Below are 19,683 nucleotides of genomic sequence, written 5' to 3' on the forward strand. Positions count from 1 at the left end.
CCAGGGTGGTGGTTTTGGAAGCAGTAAATATGAGTTTAGTTTTAGTAGCATTGAGTGCTAGATGGTCGTCCATCATCCATTGCTCAGTGGAGGAGACGCCATCTTGGGTTAGTTTAACTAGGGTGGGTACTAGATGGTTGTCCATCATCCATTGCTCAGTGGAGGAGAAGGCATCTTGGGTTAATTTAACTAGGGTGGGTACTAGATGGTTGTCCATCATCCATTGCTCAGTGGAGGAGAAGGCATCTTGGGTTTATTTAACTAGGGTGGGTATAGAAGAGGCAGAGCAGAGTATTGTTGAATCATCTGCATATTGGACAAGGTTGGCATTTGGGATGGCTTGGTAGAAATCGTTTATGAATATATTGAATAGAAGGGGGCCTAAAATTGAACCCTGGGGACACCTGTTGGAGTATTGAGAAAAGAGGAGGTGGCTTTTTTCCATCTGACTGCTTGTTGCCTGTTTGAGAGGTAACTGGTAAACCAGTTAATAGAGGAGTGGGATAGATTTAGTTTGGAGAGTTTAATGAAAAGAAGGTTATGAGAGATAGTGTCGAATGCCTTAGAGAGGTCAAGGAGGAGAGTGGACACGATGTGGCCAGTGTCAAGGGCCATATTAACTGTTTCTAGGAAGGAGGGGAGAGCTGTGGTAGTGCTGTGGCCGGGTCTGAAACCATGCTGAGTAGGGGATAGAAGTTGGTTGTTTATGAGGTAAGGTAGATGTTGTAGATGGATACATTTTTTGAGACGTTTAGAAATGGGGGATAAGATAGTGGTAGGTCAAAAGTTTGTGATTATTATTGTTATTACCACCTTTATGGAGTGGAATAATAAAAGCCTTTTTCCAGAGCTGGGGAACTTGACATTCAGCAATAGATCAATTTATAAGAATGCAGATGGAAAGAGCTATGCCTTCTGCGGCAACTTTTAAGAAATATGAGGGTATATCATCAGGGGCATTGGAGCCGGGTTTCAATGTTAGTAGAAGTTTTTTTATGGTGGCTGTAGGGATGGGGTTGAAGGAGAAAGGAGGAGGTTGGGAGCAGGAGATGCTAGGGGAGGGAGGGATAGGAGGAAATAAGGGCAGGGAAGCCGAATGGGAAGTGAAGGATGATGTACGTTTACTTATGAAATCGATAAAGAAAGTGTTAAATTGGGTGGCTAAGTTCAAGTGAGAGGCATCTGGATCAGGGCAGGGGTTTTCTTTTTTTGCCAGAGATGAGAAGGGAGAAGATTCCATGCAGAATTTTTTGGGGTTGGTGTTATGGTTGGTTTGGAGTGTAGAGAAGTAGGCTTTGCGGTCTGAGATAGTAAGTTTTTTACTTTGTTACGGACTGTTTTAAATTCATCAAGGGTGGTGATAGTTTTATTTTTGGAGTAGTGTTTCCAGGCTTTATCCCGGAATCACATGGCTAGTAAGGTATTTTTGGTTAGCCAAGGTACAGGATTGCTTCTTATGCATTTTGTTTTCAGAGGGGAAAGGAGTCAAGCAAGTTGAGAAAAGTTGAGTTAAAGTAGGTAACAGCATTTTCTAAGGGAAGGGTTTTTAGTGGGTTCCAGTTCATTTTTTTAGTGCATTTGAGAATGTGCTAGGGTTAAAGTTTTTTAGACAGTGAGTGAAGGTGTAGGTATGCGTTAGTTGTATGGTAGAGGGAAGATGGTGGGCAAAGGTGGGGAAGTGGTCACCTAATGGGTTGGGCAGAGTGTCACTATCAGAGATGTAATGTAGATGAGAAACTAGAATCCAGTCCAGGGTGCTTCCAGTAAGGAAGTTCTTGGAAGGCGTAGTTATTCAGTTAATAAGCCAAGTGAAGTTGTACAAGTTTATATTAAGTGAGTTTGTAGGAGATTGAATTTTTGACCAGTTAATATTAACATCACCCAGAATTATAGTTTCATTAGTGACATTGTTAGAGAACCAGGAGAGAATATCTTCAAGGGTTGAGATATTGTCTCCAGGAGGGATATAAAGGGAGACTATGCATATAAGTTGATGTTTGTTTATATGAAGTAGGGCTGGAATTAGTTCTGCCTTGCCAAATTTGGGAATAGGTTTGGTATAGGGGGTAACTAAGTGGGATGATGAGTAGAGGAGAGCGACTCCCCTTTCTTTTTTATGTGTTCTATTTTTCCTAATTATGGAGTAGTTGTGTGGTGTTAGTTCAGGGTCTTTTATATTTGGTTTGAGCTAGGTTTCTGAGATGGCCAGAATATCGGGTTGGTTATGTAGAAGCCAGGCATGGAGGTTAGGAATTTTGTTGCATATGCTCTGAGCATTTAGAGCTGAGAAGCGCAGGGGTTTACCAGTTGTGGGAGGAGGATGGATTGGGAGGTTGAGATGTCTGGGGGAGAAGGCCCACGGTTTGGGTGAATGTCGCTGGAGAGAAGGATAGAGATGAGATGGCAGAAGAGGTATTTGAGTTGCTTGGTATGTAATCTATGGGGTGTAAGCTTTATGGGGATGTGGCTAATACAGATGTGAGTAGAGGTTTTGGGGTTAGGTAAGAGTTTGTAGGTGAAGAACATACTATTGCTGAAGGGGTAGAGACTGGGTGAGATGCAGGTTGAGGAATATGTGTTCATCATGGAGATTGGGTTAGTTGTATGAAATGGGGGTGGGTGGTTTGCACTGAGAGGTTGGGTGAGGTAGGTTAGGTAAGATGTGGTAATAAGTAGTAGTATGTGAGTTAGAAGTGAAAGAGGCTTGGTAGACATGATTACTATTCAGGATATACACAAACAGCTAAAGTTAACTTTGTACCCAACACCACACTAAGTATTCAGCTGCTGTACCACCTTTATACTTTGTCCGACTGGTGGATACATTGTTATAAGAACAGCGCAGCCTGGGTCTGAACTGTCTGCAAACACAAACAGCTAAAGTTAACTTTGTACCCAACACCACACTAATTATTCAGCTGCTGTACCACCTTTATACTTTGTCCGACTGGTGGATACATTGTTATAAGAATAGCGCAGCCTGGGTCTGAACTGTCTGCAAACACAAACAGCTAAAGTTAACTTTGTACCCAACACCACACTAATTATTCAGCTGCTGTACCACCTTTATACTTTGTCCGACTGGTGGATACATTGTTATAAGAATAGCGCAGCCTGGGTCTGAACTGTCTGCAAACACAAACAGCTAAAGTTAACTTTGTACCCAACACCACACTAAGTATTCAGCTGCTGTACCACCTTTATACTTTGTCCGACTGGTGGATACATTGTTATAAGAATAGCGCAGCCTGGGTCTGAACTGTCTGCAAACACAAACAGCTAAAGTTAACTTTGTACCCAACACCACACTAATTATTCAGCTGCTGTACCACCTTTATACTTTGTCCGACTGGTGGATACATTGTTATAAGAATAGCGCAGCCTGGGTCTGAACTGTCTGCAAACACAAACAGCTAAAGTTAGCTTTGAGTATGTGTCTACCTGTTTGAGCTAATATTCATTATCCCCTTGAGAGCACTGTGCTTTGGCTTGTAAGCACCCCACCCCCCCACATTTACCTACCATTTTCTCTTTTATTCTCTTCTGTTAGTAAATAGTATCCATAACTGACCAACACTGTGTGTTTGTTCATTTAAACTGAGACCACAGTAGCCTACTGATACAAGGTTATCTTGTTTTTCCACCTGAGAAATGGGTAAGAAATTACTTACAGCTTCACAGAAGTCCTTGGTCAATTCTGATTGCTTCTTAAACACAAACTTGTCTTTGCTTGATCTTGGCTCATTAGCAGCAGTACAAAATAACTGCCTGCTCACACCCTTGTTCTCCCCCTTCCCTGTTTATTACCTTAAGACAATCCCAAAGTTAATAAATATTACCTGTGGCAGGCACCATTTTTAAAACTACAACCACCCTTTGAGCGCTTTATGCTCAGCCCTGCCATAAAACTTACTAAAACTGCCTGAACTGGGACACAGCTAACTGATAGTTCGTGGAAATACAGGGTACCTACCTGAGTCTCCACATTCACAATCATATGTTCTTTTATTAGTTTACTCTGTTACCTGATTGTTTCCAGCCCCCTCATAAGAACAACTAACAGGGTCTCTGCCCGCTTCACTCCCCACCCTGCCCCCAATTCCCTCACCCCCCCAGTGGTCCTACCTTTATTACACACACAAACCCCTCCCATCTTTCCAACAGCCAACCACGGCACTAAACCCAACACTACCTCCTCTGTCTTCGCACTACTATCACTCCTCCTCAGCTAACATGTATAAGCATACCATACCTATGCTCACTGCATGCACTCTCCTTGCATATCTTACATCCTACCAAAACTCCATCATTCCCCCACTCAACCACTACCACTGTACTACTACTCACACCACCACTCATGTCTCACTTTCACTCAGCTTCCCTCCCACCAACTCAAGAACCATCCCTATGAACCCCCCACATATTCTATCAACTATATTACTCAAACAAAAAGCATCCCTACAGCTTAACATAGTAACCCTCCCACCATACCTATTACCCACAGAGCACAATCATAAAGTTTCCCTAATAAACAAACACATTCAAAAACTGAGAAAACTAATAACCTCATGCATATCAAAGCTAGCCCTAAGTGGAGACATCCACCCAACCCTGGCCCCACCATATCCAACCCCACTCCTCATAATCACACTAGAAACCACAACTTCTCCCAAATCACAGCCAATAGAAAGCCAGGTGACTTCCTTCTACTAAGCCTAAATATTAGAAGTATATCCAACAAAGTCCATGAACTCCATGCCACCATAGACTTATACTCCCCAGATATAGTTATCCTGACAGAAACCTGGCTAAAACTCACATTACCAGTGAGCAAATCCTCTCTACCAGTTACGGCATACTAAGAGTAGACTGGCTAAACAAGAAAGGAGGCAGTATAGCTATAATATTTAAACAGCATCTAAACATCCAGATCTTAAAAATCATCGGCTCCACAAATAGGCAATGAAGAAATAATATATACCAACCTCAAAATAAACCAAAATAAAACCATCAACATAATTGGATGCTAATTCCCACCTGGCCAAAACATCCCTCTTATTTTCATCCTTTACTGCTATTTCACACTCGATTCTACTAATCATTTTTCTCGCTGTCTTTTCTTTCTTTAATCGTTTTCTCTCCACTTTCACTATTTTTGCATTTTCATATCCACTTATTCTTAACTCCTCTATCAAGTTCATAGGCTCGTACTAGGCTATCAGTCTGCAGACTATTACAAGCCTAGCTACTTACAAGCGGTGTGAATCAAACTCTATACCTTGCATCTGTGAGGTAAAGATCGTAACCATTATTTTTATTTATTTAACATTTGTTTATCGGGAAAGTCTGACTTGGAATGAAGCCAATTTTCAGTGAGGCCCGGGGAGAAATGCTCCAGACACGTCTTTATAACATGGGAGGAAACTGGAGCACCCAGAAGAAACCCACACAAATACAAGGAGGACATGCAGACGTCACACAGAAGGAACCCCAACTGAGAAGCGAACCAGAGAACCTCTTGATGTAGGTGACTGCTAACCACTGCACCACAGCTCCGTCCATATGACAAATCATCCCCACTTGGACTCTTCTCTCTTTACCTACTCTCTGTACAATCTACTACCTAATCGATTATCTGAGAACATCTCTCAACTACTCTTATTACATTCTGCACTGCATTGCAGCTACTACCCCTATTGTTCTGTGATACTGCTATACAGCTTTATATTAATGTGACTGTCTTTTAAAACTCATCTACCACAAATTTACTTTTTATATGTAACTATGACTAGTTACTAAAATAATGTACTGTAATAATTAACATCTACCTTGCCACTATTTGCTCATAAGCTTACTTTGTATAATGTTATCAAACTAGAAAAAAATTGGTGTAACTTTTTTTTTTTACTTTTCTGTGTACTTTGATTATTTTCATATTTATGTTTGGAGCTTTTCTCCCCAGGCCTCCCCTGAAAAGGGATTACTTTGCTGGCCCAGTCAGCCTATCCTGGTAAGCAGATGTTACTGAGTATATAAATAATAAACAGTAAGTTATGCCTGTAATAACGACACGGAGAGCAGTCACCTGCAGGAAAGAAATCACTTTATTGAATTATACTATTGTTACTTATAACAAAGTTTATTAGAGGTTCATATTTATCTATTTTATTTATTTATTTAACATTTGTGTACCAGGAAAGTCTGATAGGGACAGAACCCATTTTCAGTGGAGACCCAGGGAGAAATGCTCCAGATGAATGTCTTTCGAATATCATATGAGATTCCTAGGCTAACAGTTCAATAGTCCTTGCAAGCCTAGTCATTCTCACCCAAATTCTACCCAATTTTCAATCATTAAGGGTTACAGGATAGCTTAAGTTTGTGCATATGCCTTCCAGTATTTTACAGATTGCCCCTGTCCATTAGGGACATAGACCCCACCCCAGCATTTGAAGAGGGTCAGGGAAGGACTCTGCATTATTTGAGTAGGAAGCCTGTTCCAGAGAAGGATTAATCTCTGAGACAAATATCTGTCTCTCCAGCATGTTTAGTTCATGTCACAGCCCAGGTTTAGATCCTAAGACTGGGTGGTCCTTGTGCACTTTGTCTTGCGAATGTGTAACAGGCCCTTCAGGGTTGGATTTGAGAGTGCCTTGTAGGTTAGCCATAAATCACCCCTTAATATTCAGTAGGAGACAGAGTAAAGGACATGCTGTTTACACCCTGTATTTTTTTTGTAAGGAACCTCTGAGGTCTCTCCAGTTGTTGCAAGTGCCTGGTCAAGTACATGCCACAAGGTGCATTGTACTCTATTATTGGTTTGATGAGGGCTGAGTTCATTGGGACTATAACTTCCTTAGACCTGGATGCCATGCCTTTACTTATAAGCTGTGCAACATAGATGGACTTCCTCACTACTGTGGACACACTGAAGTCAAAGTTCAGGCTACTGTGTATCTGTGTATCCAGACCTTTCACCAGTAATGCTATTTATAGGGGTGTGCTATTAATGTTGTAATTTGCAGGGGTGTTTGACTTCTCAAAGTGTATGATTATGCAATTTTTTGCATTTAGTTTTTGGCCATGGCTCTGGCACCAATCATTTGTCTGTGTCAGACCCTTCTGAAGGATATCTACATCACTGTGGGATTCAATGATTGCTCCCCACTTGCAGTTGTCAGCAAACATGGTCAGCCAAAAGCCTTCTACATTAACCTTGACTTCACAGAAGTATATTATGAACAGGAGTGGTTCCACAATTGAGCCCCATGGCACACCACTAGTAACTGGCCTCTTGCCTGATATGGATTCTCCCACTCTAACAATATGTGCCCCCCTTGGTATGTACCTAACCAGGCATATCCAGCAATTGGAACATCCACAGAGGTTACTCACTAAAAGAATACAGGGCATAAGTAAAATGTCCTATGCAGACCACCTCAAGGCCCTATCCCTGTATTCTGTCTCCTACAGCCTTTTGAGGGGAGATCTATGCCTGGCATACAGGGCATTGACAGACCCCACTCTGATGGACCTCCTGCATATCCATAAAACAAACAGCACCAGAATTACCCATTCTAAAGACTTAAACCTTGCGTGTGATATAAATAGGACCTGCTGGAGAGACAGGTGTGTATCCCAGAGACTACCCCATCTATGCAACAGGCTCCCTATCCATATGAAGCAGAGTTCCTCCCTAACCCAATTCAAGTGCAACTTGGACAATTGGATGGGGAACAGGAACTGTCAGCTATGTCTCTAATGGATGCATGCAGCCTGCAAATGGTTCATCTCCCAGGCCCCTGCTTGCAAATGTTTCATCACCCAAACCCCTGCTTACACTTATCAAGGGATTCAGAGCTTGTCAGAGATTTGGGATGCATGGCTAGGCTTAAAAAGGCCTTTGTGGTCATTAGCTTTGTAAACACATATGAACCTATGAACATAAAAAGTATGCTTAAAACTGAACAACTATTCTAAATGAGGTGCATGTTATCTCATGACACCACAAGGTATAAAGGCACACACTTGCTGGAGTTTCATAAATGCATTCTATATTATTGCATTAACATTTAGACAGAAGTTTACTTACTAGATAAATCTCACCTTACCTAATCTGTTTCCATCTCACTCCCTTTAGCATGCATACACATAGATTCATAGATTCATTGAATCTATGATTCTATGAATCTGTGAATCATACACATAGAAACAGACACACGTGCAAACGTGCATACAAAAGCAAACATGCACACACACACACACACACACACACACACACACACACACATACACACACAGAACAATCACATGCATTTGATTTTGGTCAGCTGAAAATAAGACTATGTATTACTCATGTGTACACTGCATTTGATCCCTTTCAAATGGAAAAGAAGTGAAATAATAATATTTATTTATGCCACACATATCATTAACAAGCCAACAGTGACAGCTACTCTCATTTATAAAAATTCCACAATAAAATGTAGAAGTTTATAACAGGTTTTAAAATTTTGTTTGCTGTTAACATTATAGGCATGGCTATATATTATTGGTCCCTTTTCAGCTGAAGCAAACAAGAAAACAGATGGTTAATGATGACTGACTGTGATAACAAAAATGATATGAAAGTGGAATCCTGAAGTAGTGCCAAATCAGTCACTATGATGGGTTAATGATGACTGACTGTGATAACAAGAACGATAGGAAACTGGAATCCTGAAGTAGTGTCAAATCAGTCACTATGATGGGTTAGTGATGACTGACTGTGATAACAAGAATGATATGAAAGTGGAATCCTGAAGTAGTGCCAAATCAGTCACTATGATGGGTTAATGATGACTGACTGTGATAACAAGAATGATATGAAAGTGGAATCCTGAAGTAGTGCCAAATCAGTCACTATGATGGGTTAATGATGACTGACTGTGATAACAAGAATGATATGAAAGTGGAATCCTGAAGTAGTGCCAAATCAGTCACTATGATGGGTTAATTGCAGTGCATTAATGTCTGTTTTTACTGTTTTAATGGAAAGAAAAAAAAACTGCCATAGTACATGCTACACAGTTGTTTTCTATAACATACTTCAAAGACGTTGCTACTGCCTTATCTCCACAGTACATTATTTTGATATTTTATCAATTTGCATATACAAAAGATCTGTACTCTTGCCTCAATGTGCTATGCTTGAACATGTAAGTCAACACGAAAATGAATGATCAATAAAGTACTAATATACTCTCTGGTTCCACCCCTTCAAGCAGTATAATAAATAAAAAAGTCAGAATCTTGGTAGAAAATCTGATGCTCTTTATACAGAACAACTAATCAGTCCCATGTTTTTCCTTCTTTGCAGGTCACTAGTGATTGACATTGACAAATGACCATGGCTAAAAAAGTGGCAGTTATAGGTGCAGGTGCCAGTGGACTTTGTGCTATCAAATGTTGCCTGGATGAAGGGCTTCAACCCACCTGCTTTGAGAGAAGCTCAGACTTTGGAGGGCTCTGGCGATTTAAGGTAGGTACAATCATATTCTAAGTAGTCGCCATCAATGTTCTCTGCTTTGTCGTTTGGTTTTGCAACAGGACACATGGGAAAGTTATACCTATTTGAAGGAGTCATTAACACTAGAATCAGGCATATATGCATGTATCATGTAAAAAAGATAAACATTTTTTTCTCTTTTGCTGAATAAAAGTACTAGATTAGAATCTCAGTGAAGGGGCAGCACCCTGATATTGGTTACTACTGTGTTTCTCTTGTGCTTTACTAAGTAGCCTTTCATGGGGTTTTCATGGTGAATCATGTTCACAATGTTCATGTCAGTACTCTGTGTACCCCAGTAACCTTTCATGGGGTTTTCATGGTGAATCATGTTCACAATGTTCATGTCAGTACTCTGTGTACCCCAGTAACCTTTCATGGGGTTTTCATGGTGAAGCATTTTCACATTGTGCATGTCAGTATTCTATGTACCCCAGTAGCTTTTCATGGGTTTTGCATGGTGAAGCATGTTTACATCGTATATATCAGTACTCTGTGTACCCCATCTAGTGATGCTTGGTTCTAGTGACACATGAGCTACGGTGTAGTGGATGTCCAGTACTTTTTGCTGTAAATACTATGCTTTCTTCTGACAATTTGTTAGTAGGATAGACATTCAAATGAAATTCCTAGTTGAGATAACAGAATGTGTACCTTATATGCAACATTTGTTCAGTTGTGTGTCTCCATCTCTTCTGTGGGAATCTAACTTATAGGATGTGAGTGGCAGGGAGAACATAACATGGTGTAAAAAGCATGGTAAGATGGTACTAGTCTGGGACAGGCACAGTTGTAATTAAAGGTAAATTAATGTGAACTGGGACAAGGAAGTGGCTGATAGAGTGGATGAATTAAATTCTAGATAGCACTACATTCTCTTCTACAGTCATCCCCACACTTCAGGAGAGCATTTCAAGACTGTGTATCATAGTTTAAACAGCAGTCTCAGTAGCTGGAGGCAAAATCATTTTATGGGACTCCAGATAAGAGCAGCGCAATACAGACTATGTCCTCAGTCACTGTATAGGCAAGCTGTGTGTTAGAGTAGCAATAAAACTCAACAAAACACATCCAAGATCAGGTGTCCTAGCAGCCAAGAAATTCATGTGATCTTTTGATGGACTCAAGATGTCTTTAGCATTTGTTAACAAAGATTCAAGCATAGCAAATCCTTATGGCTGATGTCAGGAAACATTTTGTAACCTTCATTATGACTTCCTCACTTCATTATTGAGGGCAGTTAGGTTTTAACTGCTCCTATTACTGAGGCAGAAATTAATTGACTGTAGATAAGAAGACCTCCAGACTGGATGGGTAGAAGGAGGGATGGATGGATGGATGCATCCATGCATGGATGAAATGAAAGATGAACAGACAGATTTATGTGTGAGAGACTGGATAGAAGAACAGATGGATGAGTTGGTAATGGAGGGATAGATGGATGGATGGATGGACAGATGGATGGATGGATGCATGCATGCATGGATGCATGGATGGATGCATGCATGGATGAAATGAAGGATGAACAGACATATTTGTGGGTGAGAGACTGGATAGAAGAACAGATGGATGAGTTGGTAATGGATGGATAGATGGATGAATGGGTGGATGGATAGATGGACAGATGGCTAGATGGATGCATGGATGCATGCATGGATGGATGGATGCATGGATGGATGGGTGCATGGATGGATGCATGCATGGATGAAATGTAGGATGAACAGACAGATGTGTGGGTTAGAGATTGGATAGAAGAACAGATGGATGAGTTGGTAATGGATGGATAGATGGATGGATGCATGGATGGATGGATGGATGCATGAGCAGATGGATGTCTCCATGGAGGGACAGATAGATGAATATATGCATGGCTGGATGGGTGGATGGAGAGGACAGATGAGCAGTTGGTGGGTGGAAGGAGGGAAGGATAAGTGAAGAGATGGATGGATAAACAAACAGATTAATGGAAGGATGGATAGAGGAACAGATGGATGGGTGGATGGATGGATGTTTAAATGAGCAGACGTTTCTTAAATATTTCAGTAAGTTGGTATAATTTCTGTTAGAAGAGTTTAAGTATCTTCTAAGAGAGCAGGACTCTTTCCCTGTTCAAATACACAGTTATAACCCTAGTCATTAAAAAAGTGAGAGTGAATTGTTCCCTGTCCCCTGCTGTCCAATCACTTTCACTGTGAGGGAGTATTCATTATTATTTCTATTCTTATGTATCTGACCAAGGTATATTCCACTAGATCTATGGTTTGTTGCCAGGGAAGACTCTACATAGTATTCACATGGTAAGGGACATTTGGTCAGGACACTTGGATAACAGATGGAAAGTTTACTGTTGCTGTTAAGCATGAAGACAGTGTGCCTGATATGAGTCATAATTGGTAAAATGCAGACAGTGAAAGTATGATCATTTGCCAAAACAGAAAGCACTGCAAGCTGATAACAGAATGACCACATCTGTCACAGATGTTAATAATGCTGATGGCACTGCTGATTGCAGTCATAATGCAAATACACTCCAGCCAGAAACAGGAGGTGCATGCAGGCCAGGGGCAATTGAAAGTGCTCATGTACTTAGGAGGAAAGCATAGATTAACGTAGGATCATCACTAGGGCCTGGAGGAACTAAAAGGACCGATGGCAGATGTCTGCAATGTGCTTGTATGATCTTTCAGGCAGTTCTTCACAGTTAAGGGTCAATATCCCTTCAGTAATGTCAATCATGGCATTTGGCAGTTAAAAGTTAGAGTTTCACTTTCAAAAATTCTGGGCTTTGTCACTTTCTAGAAGCTGGTATAGGTTCTCTGATGTGTTGTCCTTTGTCACTGTGACTGATAAGGTTCTCTGATGTGTTGTCCTTTGTCACTGTGACTGATGAGGTTTTCTGATATGTTGTCATTTCTCACTGTGACTGATGAGGTTCAATGATGTGTTGTCCTTTGTCACTGTGACAGATGAGGTTCTCTGATGATGTGTTGTCCTTTGTCACTGTGACTGATGAGGTTCTCTGATGATTTGTTGTCCTTTATCACTGTGACTGATGAGGTTCTCTGGTGATGTGTTGTCCTTTGTCACTTTAACTGATGAGGTTCTCTGATGATGTGTTGTCCTTTGTTACTGTGACTGATGAGGTTCTCTGATGATGTGTTGTCCTTTGTCACTGTGACTAATGAGGTTCTCTGATGATGTGTTGTCCTTTGTTACTGTGACTGATGAGGTTCTCTGATGATGTGTTGTCCTTTGTCACTGTGACTAATGAGGTTCTCTGATGATGTGTTGTCCTTTGTTACTGTGACTGATGAGGTTCTCTGATGATGTGTTGTCCTTTGTCACTGTGACTGATGAGGGTCTCTGATGATGTGTTGTCCTTTGTCACTGTGACTGATGAGGGTCTCTGATGTGTTGTCCTTTGTCACTGTGACTGATGTTCTCTGATGATGTGTTGTCCTTTGTCACTGACTGATGAGGTTCTCTGATGATGTGTTGTCCTTTGTCACTGTGACTGATGAGGTTCTCTGATGATGCGTTGTCCTTTGTTACTGTGACTGATGAGGTTCTCTGATGATGTGTTGTCCTTTGTCACTGTGACTGATGAGGGTCTCTGATGATGTGTTGTCCTTTGTCACTGTGACTGATGAGGGTCTCTGATGTGTTGTCCTTTGTCACTGTGACTGATGTTCTCTGATGATGTGTTGTCCTTTGTCACTGACTGATGAGGGTCTCTGATGATGTGTTGTCCTTTGTCACTGTGACTGATGAGGGTCTCTGATGTGTTGTCCTTTGTCACTGTGACTGATGTTCTCTGATGATGTGTTGTCCTTTGTCACTGACTGATGAGGTTCTCTGATGATGTGTTGTCCTTTGTCACTGACTGATGAGGTTCTCTGATGATGTGTTGTCCTTTGTCACTGTGATTGATGAAGTTCTCTGATGTGTTGTCCTTTGTCACTGTGACTGATGTGGTTTTCTGATGATGTGTTGTCCTTTGTCACTGTGACTGATGAGGTTCTCTGATGATGTGTTGTCCTTTGTCACTGTGACTGATGAGGGTCTCTGATGGTGTGCTGTCCTTTGTCACTGTGACTGATGAGGTTCTCTGATGATGTGTTGTCCTTTGTCACTGTGACTGATCTCTTAGACTCTTTATTAGCCAGTCCCTATTTCTCCTTAGTCTGTTCCACCTTTCCTATAGACAGGAGAAACTGAAGAGTATAGAAACAGATGAAATTATATGTGAACTAGATTATTCTAAAAACAAATATTTTGTTAAGAAAGCTAAATGTTGGATTTCTTCACAGAAAGACTTGGGACTACCATTTGGAGAATAAGGAGAAGTAATAGTGAAAATATAAGAGCAGTTCTAGATTTGCAAAGAAAGGAGGTTAACTCTTTGTTTCCTAAGTGAGCATTTTCTACAGGAAATCTGAGCTCCTGTGTGGCCTGCAACAGCATAATTATCCCTACAGGAGAGTTAAAGGAGAACCGCACACACTGACTGAAAAAACATGTTTATTTCTTCATGTTTTGATGTTCCCGGCATTATAACGCCTGTTTTGGACTCTATATACTTTTTTTATATTTTCAAATGTAACTTTAGAGACTGCCCACATGGAGTTCTGCATCTTGATTGTTTACTCTTCTTCTAGGTATCCCACCATGCAGTGCTTGGCTTTAAAATATTACATAGCCCCTAAGCTCCTGTCAGTGCATTGACTTTACATGTGTTTTCACACATTCCCTGCTTTCTTTTAGTCAGTCAGGTTTAATTACTGTTTATTGCTTTTCAATAACTACTTAAAAGACAAACTGGAATAATCACACAGAATAGTATTCTCAGTGCCTGTTACTTCTTTTTCTTTCTAAAGTAGTCAATTTTCATTCTTTTGTTATGCCTGAATTGTAGTCCTTAAACTCATCTCCCCTCCTCCTAAACACATCCCCTTCATATCTGTCAAAGAGGCAAAGGTAATGTGAGCTGCTTGCTGCTGTGATTGACAGCTCACAGCAGGGGAGTGGGATGAAGTTCACGTGCTGCTGGCATGTACTGTCCACCTGTCCATCTACAGTGGGACACTTAGTTCTGCTGCACCATAGCCTCTGTCTGTTCTCAAATTTTAATCCTTGCTACCTACTAATCGGTAACACATTGCTTGACAAACCTTCCAACTTTATTTTTCCGGGATTCCTGAGAAAGCAAAATTCTTCAATAATTGTGTCACAGAGGCCATAAAAATAAAATATTTTGTTTTTATATCACACTGTGCTGTACTTAAAATAAGAGTTTTTGCAAAAATGTTCATTTCTAAACAATAGTAATGCAAGTGTAAACTATCACATTATTGACTTAACAGTAATCACCATAGATTACTTGAGAAGTTACGAGGAACAGGTCAAAGGTAAGATTAAAAAATCATGAGCATTCTGCAAAATTAGGCACATGTGAGATGTATGGCATTGGACCATTCACCTCTAATTGTACTATTGTCTGAGAGAAGTGAGCTTAACTTCGACCAGCATTGTTATGTATATTACCTAGAGATCAAAAAGAAAACTGTAACTGTAGCTCGTGTGTGTGTTCAATAAATTCACAATAAATACATGCTTATCTGATGTTATGGACAGAGAAACTGAAAGTAAAATGCAATGTCCATTTTTGTTCTTCTTTCGTAATCCAGACTGTAACACATTTGTAAGTTTTATTTATATTTTGCAAAACATGCACAGTGAGATTAAATGTCAACTGTAACATGAAATATGTAATACGGAGTAAACATATTTAAAGTCTGTAACTGTTTTCCCTTGCAGCAAATATTGCAATTGTATGATGAAAAGACAAACATGATTCGGTTTAATTGCTGCCAGCTAGAAACTGGGATAGATAAAAAGCTTTGAATTAAAGTTGTAAAAAGGTTGGGCAGTAATAACAATATGTGAAATTCTGTGTTTATTTCTGCCATTTTTACTGTATGAGAGAAAAACTGATGCACTTACTCCTGGTTCCTGGGAAAAAGTATGAGTTAAAATCGTTCATGTTGAGCTGAAAGTATGTAAAGTTAGTCCTGCTGAGGCCTTGGTGTGGAATACATCCGTGTAAGCTGCTGTCTGCAATGTGCCTGTATGATCTTTCAGGCAGTTCTTCACAGTTAAGGGTCAATATCCCTTCAGTAATATCAACCATGGGATTTGGCAGATAAAAGTTAGAGTTTCAGTTTTAATAATTCTGTGTGTGCAATTATCTGTTTACTGTTCCTTGTATAAATGCATTTACTTCTGTGTATTCAGTTTGTGTCAGCATCACATTGCTTCTTTATTTGTAAGTACTTTTATTTGCTTACTTTTAATATCTTGTGGTTGGTATTTATGTGAGGAGTATTTATTTTGCATTAGAGAATGGGCAAACTACATCAGCACCCTGATTGGAGAACAAATGTTCTCCAGCAGGGCATTAATGTAGAACTAATGCCCACTGAAAAATGAGTCCGCCACTTCAAGGCATCATATCAAGCTACCGTGGAGCTCAGACAGAAAAAAACTAAAGGTCACCATTAGTTTACTCTTGCTAAGCAGCACTCCTGCTGTTTAAAGTGTGTAAAATGTAAGAAAGAAAAGAAAATTTAAAAAAAAAATGTGTGTGTGTGTGTGTGTGTGTGTGTGTATAAGTGTATGCATGCATGTGAGTCGAGTTCAATCGAGCTGTTACTTTACACTCGCTAAGCAGCACTTTTCCTGTTTAGAGAGTATAAACTTAAAACAAAAAAGTGTGTGTGTGTGTGTGTGTGTGTGTGTGTGTGTGTGTGTGTGTGTGTGTGTGTGTGTGTGTATGTATGTGTGTGGGTGTGTCTGTGGGAGTGTATTTCTGTGAGTGAGAGTGTATGCATGTATGACAGCAGAAGAGACTGTGTGTCGGACAGACACAGAGTGAAGAGTGAGAGCGATCCCTGGCAGCAGCAGCAGTTAAGACATCTGCATACCTCTCGACATACCTCTCAACTGTACAGCTTTTTGCAGAATATCCATATTTTTGCCTCATATTTTCGGTATGGTCCTCCTACAATTTTGGTTTTCTGGTAAATCGCTGGCAAATCATGGAGAACTGAAGTCAGAAAATAATGACAGTAATTTGAATTTCAGACTTCATTACCTTCAGACAATGCATGCTATTGCAAAAACCTGCTATTCTATCAACTTTCTATGTTTGTAAAAGGAATATTTAAAATTTGTCCCTATTTTTGGACCTTTGTTCCCCCATTATTTATGACTTTGTCCAGATTTCTTGTACTAAGAGGTCAAGAGGTATGCCTCTCGACCTCTTACCTCAACATATATTTTTATATACTTTGATATAAATTGCTTCCTCCAACACCATTAACATATACTGCAGCAAGTTTGAAACATTAGGTGAAGGAACTATTTTACATCAAAAATATATATAAAAAATGTAGTACTTAAAGTAAGTAAGTAAAACACAATAATTTTACAGAGACCCCATTCTCTAAGCACAATAATACCCTCCAGGGTATGTGTTAATGTGTAATTAATGCCCTACCAGGGGTAATTACACATTAACACATACCCCCTGTCAGGCATTATTGCTTGCTTATAGACCGTCAAACTACTGGAATCAGCTTATAATTGGTCAGACTGCTCTGCATATTATAATTTGTATGTATTATTATTTTGGGGTATTAATCAAGAGTGGCATGGTACTGATGAGAACCTAGCCCAATAATATAGAGTGGGAAAGTGGACAATTCTACCAGCTTTCCCTTTAAACTGTGTGTGTGTTTGTGTGTGTGTGTGTGTGTGTGTGTGTGCGTGCATGCATGCTTGTGTGTGTGTGTGTGTGTGTGTGTGTGTATGTGTAAGTAACAAGAGACTCTGAAGACACTGCCATTCACAGAGGGGGGGCTGAAGAAGGGACTTGGGGGGTCATAGCCATAGACTCAGCACAGTAAATGTCGAGTGTATAGTCCTAGCCTGAGTATGGATGTTAGAAGACCATACCCATGACAGCAGTACATATTCCCTGTGCAGTGGGAGTCCCAGCTGTATTTGGTGTAGGGTTGGTGTATTGGCCAAATTATTCACCTCACAGATACAAGGTACTGAGTTTGATTTTGACCTCAGGTTACTGTCTAGGTTTGTAATAATCCACAGACTGATTGCTTAATATTTACAGGGGCAGGGTTTGCATAATGGTTTACCTCACAGGCACACGGTACAGGGTTTGATTCTTATCTTTGAGTGAAATTGGCTAGGCTTAAAATGATCTATGAGGGCAGCTATCCTGGTACTTACTTATGCACCAGAGTCGGATATTGTGTACACCTTTTTTACATTAACCTTTTTGGTGTTGCTGGTATGACTCAAGAGACCATTCCTCTGGTGGCCATCACACATATTTATGGGTAGTGGAGCAGATCCAAAGACCATAGCCCCTGTCCCTCACAGAATCATTGTGGTGGCTATTTGGCAGAGGTGGTATTCAAACACCATCAGTTCCAGACTATGTATCATAGAATATATTAGAAACAAATGTACAAAATACATTTTAATGTGTCTTCCACATTGTATCTCTGTGGCCCCTGTACCCATACATAGTGATATCTGCAAATGAAATAGCTTCCACTATAATTATTTCTATCACTGGACTCCATTCTATGACAATTTATTGTGTAAATCTTTGTGAAAATAAATCTACACCTTTTTAATCCAGTAGTTGTGTTCAGAAAGACTGAGATGTTTTTGCTGATTTTCTAGCTTCAATTTAAATTTGCGCAGCTCAGTAGCCAATCACATTTCTGCTCTTCAGTATGGTATGTAAAACGTACTGTATAAAGTGAGCGTTTATGTTTTTTTATTTTTTTTTGGCTGAATAAAGTAGGAATTATTCTTATTTCAGTGGCTGAGTTCATTTCCTTGGTGCCTTTGGCATTTCTGTGGTATGTAAATAAGACCATGCAGGAACAGCAGAAGTATGAAAGTGTGTGTGCCCTTATTTAGATTCACTGACCACTGTGAAAAGTATCTTCCCTGTAGTGAATGCTTTATAAATGTACAAGAAATGCTTCATAGAGACTTTTTCAGTTTGCTGAGTGATGCACACGATTCAGAACATCGCTATTGGAGCCACAGCCTGCTGCTTAGAGTTCCTTACAGCACTGAGAAGTGGCACACACTTAGTGTTTGCCTGCAGTTCATAGCAGAGCACGTAGGAAACCATGTAAGAACACAGTGTGTGTGTTGAGAATGTGTGCGCAACATTGCTTCCCAAGTGTTAGTGCTTATGTTTGTTGTTGTGCTGTCAAATGTATGGCATTTGGGGAAAAACAACTGCAGAAGGGAAAAATAAACTGCCTTAGGTATTCATTGATACAGTCTGACATTTGTGTTCAAGGGAGGAGGATACAGCAAGTTTCATTGTATGTATCTGACAGCAATTAGATATTTGTGAGTATTACCTATTTATTTATTCATCTGAGAAATCTGAGATATACACAGTCTATAAAGTCATCTATGAGTGTGCTTATATGTGTGTCTGTGTGTTTGTGTGAGTGGGTGTGTGTCTGGTTAAATGTGCATATGAGTATGTGTGTTTGTGTGTGTCTGTGTGGGAAGCTGGAACTGTTTGCATCTGACAGCAATAACATAAAATGTATCACTGAGGCTATTGCTTATACATTTATTCATGCATTTGATCACATTACAATCAGACATCCGAGGTGTTTTCAGTCAGTGGACTGGCTGCAGTTGACAGGTGTGTGTGTGTGTGTGTGTGTGTGTGTGTGTGTGTGTGTGTGTGTGTGTGTGTGTGTGTGTGTGTGTGTGTGTGTGTGTGTGTGTGTGTGTGTGTGTGTGTGCAGGGGGTTGTAATGAGTTGCAATGAATGTATCCGACAGCAATAATATGAAAATATATTGCTGCAGCTATTACTTATGTTTTTATTCATTTATTTGATCACAGTCACCCATCTGATGTATACAAGTCAATATAGTGCCTATCATTTATGTATTATTCACAGAGAAAGCGGCTGTAATTCTTGAGATCATTTCTGTATATGCGCAGAAATCTGTGTGGAGAGGAGACTTGTAATGGGTTGCACTGTATGCATTTAAGAGGAGAGA

General features: G+C 40.1%; 1 protein-coding gene across 1 annotated transcript in view; it reads left to right on the forward strand.

Moving 5' to 3' along the window:
* The window catches only part of LOC122813116 (flavin-containing monooxygenase 5-like), a 263,343-nt gene that overhangs the window by 20,338 nt on the left and 223,322 nt on the right, over positions 1 to 19,683 (forward strand). Inside the window, exon 2 of the mRNA XM_044085249.1 lies at positions 9,359 to 9,520. Coding sequence (XP_043941184.1) covers positions 9,383 to 9,520 — 138 coding nt within the window. The 5' untranslated portion in view covers positions 9,359 to 9,382. The remainder of the gene's footprint in view (positions 1 to 9,358; positions 9,521 to 19,683) is intronic.

Source organism: Protopterus annectens, chromosome 10.part0 (genome assembly GCF_019279795.1).
Source record: "Protopterus annectens isolate FY-2018-M chromosome 10.part0, PAN1.0, whole genome shotgun sequence".
Taxonomy (NCBI): domain Eukaryota; kingdom Metazoa; phylum Chordata; order Ceratodontiformes; family Protopteridae; genus Protopterus; species Protopterus annectens.